General features: G+C 41.2%; 1 protein-coding gene across 1 annotated transcript in view; it reads left to right on the top strand.

Annotated features, from left to right (window-relative positions):
* Nucleotides 1-10201, top strand: part of LOC107090586 (zinc finger SWIM domain-containing protein 6-like) — a 79580-nt gene that overhangs the window by 33621 nt on the left and 35758 nt on the right. The window contains exon 2 of the mRNA XM_015384048.1: nucleotides 9689-10045. Coding sequence (XP_015239534.1) covers nucleotides 9689-10045 — 357 coding nt within the window. The remainder of the gene's footprint in view (nucleotides 1-9688; nucleotides 10046-10201) is intronic.

The following is a 10201-nucleotide window of genomic DNA, read 5'->3' as shown; positions in this document are numbered from 1 at the left end:
TATATATATTAAAATTAAAAGTATTTCTAAGAGCATTAAAAGAGTTTTTATGGTGATCCTTGCAGTATTGTAAAGCTACTTTGTACTTTCCTTACTTCTCTTACCAAAGCACAGAGATGCTGCTACAGGAACTGAAGTAATAATTGCCTCCTGAAATCATTTCAGTTGGTAAAAGGCTACATCAGCCTGGTAAGACTTTGAGCTGAGCATTGATTAGTAGCTCCATCCTCTGAGGACAGCGCTGCAGGTGACTGATTAAGAAGGACACAGATTGACCCAGTTTCACTCAAATCCTCACTCACCTTGTTTTGAACTTGCTACAAGGTGCATCCTTCAGCCCCCCTAACCCGCCACCTTATTAACTGTGCTTCCTGATCACAGCTGGCAGTGTTGGTAATCCCTCACCTCTATTTGCAGAGATACTTTTGCCCCTCGGTCCATAAATATGGTGTGTGCATACATGTTATATACAGTGAATCAAGAATAATTAAGAAGCTGCATAAGCTGCTGGTGTACAGTCAACAGCTAGTTTGCTGTAAAGCCCCTGTCACACCATGACGATTTAGCCAGTGTGTGCCTGATGCCCCAGAATCCTCTAAAACGCCGACATAAGCTGAACTTTCTATGTATTTTTTTTTTTCAATTTTGGGCGTATATACATAGAGTATTCATAAGGATTCCAGAACTTCTGTTCAACGGCAGCCTAACTTACGCGTCACGCACGGCAGCGTTAATGCCCATGAAATGTCACAAGCCAGTGTCCTGAGGGGGGCAGCGTTGCACCCGGCGGGGGCCAGCCTACATAAAAATATTTCCCTGATCATGGTATTAACCTAGCTGATGTTTACCGCCCACAAAAAAAAAAAAAAAAAGAAAGGTAGAAGGTTTCCATCACACTCAGCTTCTGGCTCAGAGATTTATTCCAGATTTTTGTAGTAACTACATAAAAATAAATAATCTGCAGCAGTGGGGATAATATATGTTTGTTTCTTTTAAAGGCAGTAGGATTAATTTCCTTTTTTAGTATTTTTGATACTACCATTTTTACTTGTTCTTATCAAACTGAGTTGTTTTTTTTTGACTCATGCCTGGTTAAAACACAACAAAAACAATTTGCATCATTTAATCTGGCTGTTTGGGGCTAGTTCATACTTTTTTTCTTTTTTACACAATTAGAAAGGATGTATAATCCCCTGTTATCCTGTATTATTACTAAAATGTCAATCACTTTGGGAATGCTTTTCAGTTACTGACTGTAGATTAGTTTCTTTAAAGGATTAAGTTTCTAAATCTATTGTAGAAACGGGAAGAACATGTATGTTCCTTTGAGGCTTCTGAGAACATTATCTCACGCAGTTATTTCGTCAACGGTCAGACATGTTGGAATCATCCCTCTCGTTTGTTATCTGGTGTACTTCCTTCTTTCTCTCTGACCAAATGTACCTGAACCCGGGCGCCTCTGTCAGATTGTGATTAGTCAAGCATCACTATTGATTGGTTGTGTACTGCTTCTTCTTCCAGCCCCAGAGACGGCTCTGGATCACCATGAGACAGAGATTAGCTTCCCCACTGTCACCAGAGCAGTAACCCATAATGCACACATTTAATCACACAAAGCACTGGTTGGCTGAGAAACTGTCCTCTATGCCTGCTGGCTTTGGAGTCCTGCTGTAAGTGGGGATATTAAACAAACGGGAGCAGCAGCACTTTTTTTTGCTTTTTATGTTGTGTTAAATAGAAAACGGGAAAAACTGCAGTTACCTGAAAACTAGGGGTGTGCAAAATAATCGTCATGATGATGCATCGTGATTCTAATTTTCATGATCTACTGCATCGATTCTTGACGCCAAGTATCGATTATTAATTTAAAAAAATGAGTAAATAAAATTGCTTGAATGGTTGGCGAACATCAGCCAAAAACAAGTGTAATACAACTTCCAGTCCAGTAGATGTTGCTGCGAATGTGTTGACGCACGCTGCCTTGTGTCGCAAGCATTTCCGGCCGCGGGATACTGCGCCGAGTCATTCAAAAACAAAACATGGAGGAGAAAATATTGCAATGCAATAATTCAAGTATCGTGATGCATCGTGATAGATTCGGATTGTGGCCTGTGAATCGTGATTCGAATCGAATCGTGACTCCTTTGGCAATACCCACCCCTACTGAAAACCTTTTTATTTTGTGGCTTTTTGCTTCTCAAAACAGTTGCTCATGCAGGGAAAATTAGAGATAGGTCTAGTGTTGCCAACTTAGTGATTTATTTATTTTTTTGCTATATTTGGTAACTCTTCAAAAAATGGAGAGAAATCTAGTGACTTTTTTTGTTTTGTTCAATTTTAGCGACTTCACGTGAAAGCAGCAGTTGTTTTACCGTTACCCTCTCACGACAACAACATAGCTGCTTCCCTGTTGTTTAACAGACACGGGCAGCTCTAGTTTTTCAACAGCTAATAAACTCATGCACAAAGACGCTGATGGCTTCGCCCTGGACTAAAAAGCAGGATATATTAATATGATGTAAATATAGCTTTTAATCGGGTGTCTCTTTTTTTTCTTCCTCTGAAACTGTTGTACGAAAAAACTATTACCTGATTCGCACAAAGCTTGAATCGCATATTCCCCTCGTACTCCGTGTGCCTCTGATTACTGTCTGCTTAGTAAAATCAGATGTAGGTAGTGCGGATTGATAGCCTCGTGAGACCATCCTGATCTCGCAAACTTTCAAGGTTTCACTCGCAGATCATCCTGGAGACTCTCCGTTGAAGAAAAATTGGAGCCGTTCACCCAAACGAACGTCCAATCAGCGTTGGCTTTGAGGCGGGTTGAGGTGTGACGCAACGAGAAGCGCGACAGTTCAGTCTAAAGAACATGGCGGCTTCAGCCGATGAAACTAGCGTTAGCATGACTATCGAGCAAGTTTTATCGGAATTACAGAGAAGAGCAAAACACTGCTCTGGAGGCTTTTCTCAGAGGAAAAGATGTTTTTACAGAGAAGAGCAAAACACTGCTCTGGAGGCTTTTCTCAGAGGAAAAGATGTTTTTGCTCTTCTCCCGACTGGTTTCGGCAAGAGTTTGATCTATCAATTGGCTCCTCTTCGTCGTCGCTCTGTTAGTACGTCATATGCTTCGTTGATCTGATTGGTTCATTTGGCCCGTCTATCACCAACATAGGCCAATCAGCTAACCAGTATTTTCGCCCCTTCCCAAAATTACTTCAACGGAAGGTTTCCAGATGGATATGCGGAGCAAATCCATCTGGCGGAGTCAGGTTAGCTGATTCAGGCAATGTATAAAATTCATAAAATAAGTTCCATTTTATTGGCAGCGACATAGATAATTAAATGTATGACCCCTCCCCATTAAGCCACCTTTATAAAGAAAAGTCACAGAGGAAACCCTGAGGTCCATGTTAGAAATATACATGCCTTTTCTTTTATTTTGATATCCAGGTTAAGCAGGGAGATAAGTGGGTGTTTAACTTTTGTTACCATGAGAAGCACATGGTGCTATTACACAACCTCTGAAGAGCAGACAGAGGGAAGGGAAGTGCATTACAAAATGCTGAGCTCAGGGCTTTGGCAGGGAGCCAGTTCTAACACTCCTACATGTGCACACTCAGCTGAGGGCATACCGATATTTTTTTTTCTTTCCTTCTAGTGGCACAGAGGCCTCCTTCCTCTTCCAGAGTCACTGTCTCTCTTTCTGTTACGTCAGAGGTTCAGCTGTAGGCCAGGCGTGGATGGGGCGGGGCCACGCCGCTGACGCCGTACTGTTTGTCTCTATAAAAGACAGGATGTGGACCCGGCGGTTGTGTAGAGTGTGGTCCGCTACGTGTGTATATGTGTGTGTGTGTCGGCTCTGGCAGGAAAAGCAGCTGTAAGAACTGAAACGGAGTTTTCTCCATTTCTACACAGGTTTCACTCTCACATATCGCCTCCTTCTGCTCCTGTTTGGGTTATTTTTTTTTTTCTTTGGCGTGCTCATGTGTCGCACAGCCGCTCCACATGTGCACACAAACACCTACTCAGTTTACAGAGTTCTTCCACCCGCTCGGGGTGGATATGTGTCAGCTATGTGCTGAGTGTCACACACAGGAGAAGATGTGAGCAAAGTGGAAATCAGACCTTGTGGCTGATGTTCCAACGCCAGCTCTTTTTCACACGTGTGTGTGTGGGGGATTGGCAGATTTGCTGCAAATATAAATAAACAATCAACCACTCCTATCTAAGAAGCTAAAGAGATATAATATCATGAATAGAAGCTGTCAGGAATAGCTTTAGCTACACATGGAGGTATGTGACCCTCTGCAGGTACTATAGATAGGATCACACATGCTGAAGGTTATTGCTATGATAGCTGAGATTGAGAAACCATGCACCGTGGCCGATGTTCTGTCAAATGAGCATACCCATAGTCAATACCCGTTTATGCCTTTAGTATTGTACGAAAAACATACTTTAAACTACCACAACGGGCGTGTATCCCTTTAGTCATGTCGCTCCTCCCTGATCAGAGAAAGATTGCGTTTTGTTTGTGTCGGACCAGCTTTTTTTTTCTTGTTTTCCTGACTTCTTCTGACCCTATACTGATCTCCATTTACATTCTTCAGGATGTTTGGCATATACAAATACGTTTGGCCATTTGAAATGAAACTTATAAATTCAAAATTATCATCCCAAAGGGAAATTAAATGTTGCAGTAACTCATAGGGCTGTTTTTTTGTTGTTGTTGTTTTTTATCAAGTTGTTGTAGGAAAGATCTTCTGTAGCAGTCTGTCTTGCACCTGATCTGGAAAAGCTTCTGACTGAAGACACTTTCTTGTAGTTTTAAAGTCTTCTGAAGAGGATGCTGTCCATTATCTTATTTACTTTATGAAGAATTATCCTTTGTGAAATACATATCATACTTGATTGTTGATGATTTTACGACGTTGTCTTTAAAATAATCAACAGTAATGATGATGAATCTGCAGATATCTAAATCAGAGTATCTGAATTTGTTCAGAATTGAAAAAATATGGATCCCTAAAATAAATCGAGAAAATACCACTTTTTGCATGACTTTGATGTAGGGATAGCATCAGAAAATGGGTTTTGCACAATATAGGCCCTTTAACATCCGAGGGTTGAGGTTTTGAATAGGTTTTAGAATTATTCTGCTTTGAAACAACAACATAAAGCCGGGCCTTTACTGTAGGATTTTTAATTCTCCAGTTGTGCGAAAATTTTTTTGATCGTGTTCGAGTCTTAGCCTGATCGTGCGTCCTGCTTCGTGTAGTACACGGGGGATAACGAGGGGCGATCCGCCTCTTGTGACCACGTCCCGATCAGGAATCGTGAGGTCGGGAGAAAATCAAACGTGTTTGAAATTTAGTCATCACTCGAAAGGTTTTCATGAGCAAATCCTGCTGTAGCAGTAGAGCTACGAGCCGATTTACCAGAACCTCACGCACTGCGAATGTGCAAAAAAGGGAGTTCTTCTTCTTCTTCCAGATTGACGAGTCCGACCAGCGCCATCTGTTGCCGCTGAGTCCGACTTCTGGTTTTTGGATGTGCAATGTGAGCAGGTAGATCTCATCAGAGCGTCGGGCCGTAGAGTGTAAGAGCATGCATCATGAGCTGTGAACTTTTAAACCCCGCGGTTTCATCGTACAGTTTGAGCTGATTACGATTGAAAATATGGTACAGTGTATGACCTGCACTGGAAAAACGATCTAGAAATAAGTTAAAATTTCTTAAATTAAGTGTATATACCCTTAATTTGAGTAGGTAAATGAGATAGTTTGCCAATGGAATGAGTATTTTTACTCTTAAAATAAGATAATTAGATAACATACACTTGAAATAAGACAATGCCATTGTGTTTTCTTATTTCAAATGTAAGTTGTCTTGTTCCATTAGCAAAATGTCTCTTTTACATCCTTAATCCAAGAACAAAAGCACTTATTTTAAGAAAAAATGACTTATCTAGATTTAGATTTTTTTTCAGTGTGCTTTAGCCCTTCTCACCTCAGGTCAGCTCTTCTTCACGACTTCTATAAAATAACCATTGGTGGGAAGTTTTACTGTTCCACTAAAACTGATAGCGACAGAGTAGATCTTATTAGGTTAGATTTTATTTTAGAAAATGCTGAGCATGTAGCATCATATTTACTTTACATCCCTCTTAAATATTAGCCTGCTGCAAGTTGCTCCCAGAAACATTACAAAGGCATAAACGACTGAAGTGTGTATAGATAAGAACTCCTTACAGATAAGTTTATGTTTTTGGTTGGATTCTACTGAAAACCTTCCTGTTTTAGTTTCTAATATCACCACAGCAGAGGTTATATATAAATTCCCATTTGGGGAACAGCACCTGTTATTTAAACCTTCCCCAGAGACTGAATGACAGACGGTTAAATCTTTGATGCATTTATTTCATTTTCTTTTGCTCAGACAGCCCCCTAATAAAGCCGCCTGTCAGCTGTCACAGTCTGGCGTTGTAACTTATCAGCCGTCTCGTTTGGCCAGCCTTGGTGCTTTCCAGCCTGGGTGACGGCAGGAAGCGAGAAGCACATCGTGCTCCTGTGATTCAGGAGCGACTGCTTGGCTTGCGTGTGCTTCTGTTTGGCAGAACAAAGTTGTACTTTTTCACTGTGCGATGAACCTGAAACAGGACAGACTGAATATGGATGATAAACTCCTTCTATGTGCATCAGCAACAATCTGAGACCATCTGCTCTCCTTGTTAACTCAATAACCCTGTCAGATTGTCTGATTCAGGACGGTTTTACTTATAAAAAGTTGTTCTTTGCCAACTCATGTCCATCTGCTGCCATGCTTCAGATGAAATAGAAACCAATGATCTGCTTCTATTTAGTGTGGAGGCTGCAGCCCCTCAGACTGGAAGAAGGTGAGGAGAGTAGTGAGAACTGCAGAGAGGCTTCTTCCCCACAGCCATTAGACTCCTGAATGTTGTATAAAAAGGGGTTAAAAATAAATAAATAAAGTGCTGAATGCTGAAAACTGTAAATCATATATCAGCCATATGTTTACATTTTATCACTTTAGAATTTTGAAATTTCTTGAAAGCTATACTGAACGAAATGTATTTTTGTGTACACTCTATGTGTACGAAATTACTATAAAGTCTATTTACATTTTTATTTTATTTTAACTATCATGAAGTTGTTAATTCTGTCTGAAATTCAGACATTTAAGAAGGTAGTTTGATCCTAATGATGAATGTTTTTCATAGGTTCCATAGGTTCTGTGTTTAGAAGGCCATAGGTTGACCGGTTAATAGCAGGACTTTGTGCCTGTGGTGAAATGATCCTTTCAGTGCTGACAGAGGGAGGAGGTTATTAGGGGAAGGAAAGCATAGGAGGTGTTGGTAATGGGAAATGAAAAGGAGAGGAGGATGTGTACGTCTCTGTGGCACCCTTTCACATGTCGACGCTCCTCTGGGCAAAGTGATATGGAGTCGAACCATGAAGTAGGGACATGATCAGTGAATAAAGAAGCAAAACTAAATCATATTAACAATGTTTTTATGAAGTTAATTAGTGTCACCTCTTCTGTCAGCTCATTCCTTATCTACCCATTACACTACGGACTAGTATAAAGGGCTGGGCTGCAGCATCGTGTCGCAGTGAGCTTGTCGCAGGTATAACTCAGATATTTGTCCAATTTTGAAGCACAGTCTGCGCTATGTTATTCCACGCCACAATGCAAGAGGGACAATAACAAACTAGCTAGGATTGTGGGTGCCTATGTGTCGGTTTCCCTTATCCAACGCTGGACGACACAAAGTTCACCCGTGAGTGCTCCCGAAAGACTGGAGGTGGCGCTGCTTGTTTTTTGGATACAAACCAACAGACGGTCAATCAGAGCTACAAACTACCGTCATGCACGGTCGGAGGTGAGCCAGGCATTGTGGACGGCACTACAGCCAGAGTTTCTGCCATTAGGTACCAAACAGGAAGTATGCATAGTGTAGAGCGGATGTAGAATTGACCAATCAGAGGTGCACCAGAGTGTCTGCGGAAGGGGGGGGGCATATCTGCGTTAACTGCGACACTCATGCAGACGACCTGGTTTCTGAGCATAAACCAGACCAGAACAGGGCTGAATCAACATTGTTAATTATTGAATCGGGGTCTCAGGTCCCAGGGGAGCAATGTGGGGTTAAGAGTCTTTGCTCAGGGACCCAGAGTGGCAGTCTGTGGGAGTGGGGTTTGAATTCAGAACCTCTGGATTCCAAGCGGAATGTCGTTAACCACTACCCCCCTCTCAATTTTACCAAAATTGTGATTGCAAATGTATCTAGATTTTCTTCCGCTCTTACCCTAAACATGTAGATGCCTCACCCCTGAGATTTTATGGTTTTCATGACTTTAAATCTTTCTTGTGTGAATAACTTCTTACTTCTCTCGTATTTATGGGTGTATATACTAGTTTTTCCAAAAAAAGAACTAGTAAGAGAATTGTTGCCATATTCCTATTCAGCCAGACCAAAAATTCCCCTTTCAGGCACTTAGACAGGTATGGGGCATTGCAAGCATTCCAAATGGGTGGACCCCTTCGTCTGTTTCAATTTGCATGTTATCAAAATAAAAACAAGGCTTTGTTTGGCTACTGTATAAAACCTCAACGCTATTCCTGATATTTTGGATTGAAAAAGCTTCCTGAATGGGAAGCAAAACTTCTTCAAACTGGGAAACAAAGTCCAGTTCATTGTTTTTAATGTTTTTTTTTTTTTCTTTTTTGGAAAGACTATGACCTGGATGACTGAGAATCTTCACCAACACTTGTATACACAAACTGTAACTTTCTTTTTTCATTATATAGCTTATTAACAAATTGCCCAACAGAGTCTTATTTCTACACATTTGACTTTGTAGACCACATTGTTTGTCCCCTAGTTAAACTAGGCCCCACACTTTTTTTTTTTTCTGCACGGTTCTCCAAATATGCTGCAGGCGTAGCTCCATTGAGCTGACTTGCTTCAAAAACTGGTCTGTACCAGTGGAAGCACTAAAACGATGCAAAAATGACTCAATTACACAGCCATTTCATGCTCCAGTGTACAAAATGCTCTGTCTGTGCTAATGAAGGATCCTCTCACCTCAGGATGCTAAGTGCTTGAAATTCTTCTGTGCTTTGAACTTTTTTGACCCCTTAAAGGGAACTTATTGACTAAGCATATTGCATTAATGCATTAAAAATCTGAGCAAGATCAAATTATAAATTAGCTTTATCTCTTCTAGGTTCTAGAGATCCAGGATATGTCTCAAAATAGCTATCTTATTAACAGAAGATAGAGTTTACAGCAGCATTTTTAAATACCCCAAACCTTTAATTGTTTATTTCTTTTTATAAAAAATGAAGCAGTCATTAAATGTTTTTTTATTAGAAGGAGTGGTGATGTAAGCAGTGGAAAAGAAGGCAAAAGGTTTCCTTTTTGTAAACTTTTAGCCCAGTTGACAGCTTGGTTGATTAAGCTTTTTCACAACTGATTGTGAAGTGCTGTAATATGATAGAAATACATGGTTTGGGGAAGTTTTGAGCTTGCTTTTCACCAGTCCAGGCTCTGGACTCACTACATCTCTACCACTAACTGCAGCGCCATATAGTACAGATATAGATGTTTACATTTTTAAGTTCTGATTGTATAATAGTGATTCTTTTCTCTGTTTCTATGCAGGTTTTCACCTCAGCGGGACAGTCCGGGAATTGGCCACATCCTCCGAACCAGAGCTGCTGTGCAACGTGAGCGTCAGCTTCGACCGCTGCAAAATAACCTCAGTAACATGCAGCTGTGGCAACAAAGACATTTTCTACTGCGCCCATGTGGTGGCGCTCTCACTGTACCGGGTACGGAAGCCCGAGCAGGTCAAACTAAGGCTGCCCATCTCAGAGACTTTATTCCAAATGAACAGAGATCAGCTGCAGAAGTTTGTCCAGTACCTGATCACAGTGCATCACACCGACGTGCTGCCGACGGCGCAGAAGTTGGCCGATGAAATATTGTCGCAGAACTCCGAGATCAACCAGGTGCACGGTGAGTGGAGGAGCTGCTGCTTAAAAGACAGGCTGGACGTTCCATTGATAACAGAGTCTAATACATGCATAAACACTAGGGATGCACGATATAATCAGCCCCCTATCGGTATCGGCCTTAAAACTGAATATCGGATATCGGCCACCGCACCGATAT

This window comes from Cyprinodon variegatus, unplaced genomic scaffold (assembly GCF_000732505.1).
Source record: "Cyprinodon variegatus isolate N-32 unplaced genomic scaffold, C_variegatus-1.0 Scaffold300, whole genome shotgun sequence".
NCBI lineage: Eukaryota > Metazoa > Chordata > Actinopteri > Cyprinodontiformes > Cyprinodontidae > Cyprinodon > Cyprinodon variegatus.
Note: the sequence above shows the minus strand (reverse complement) of the source record. Positions and strands in the feature narration are given on the sequence as shown.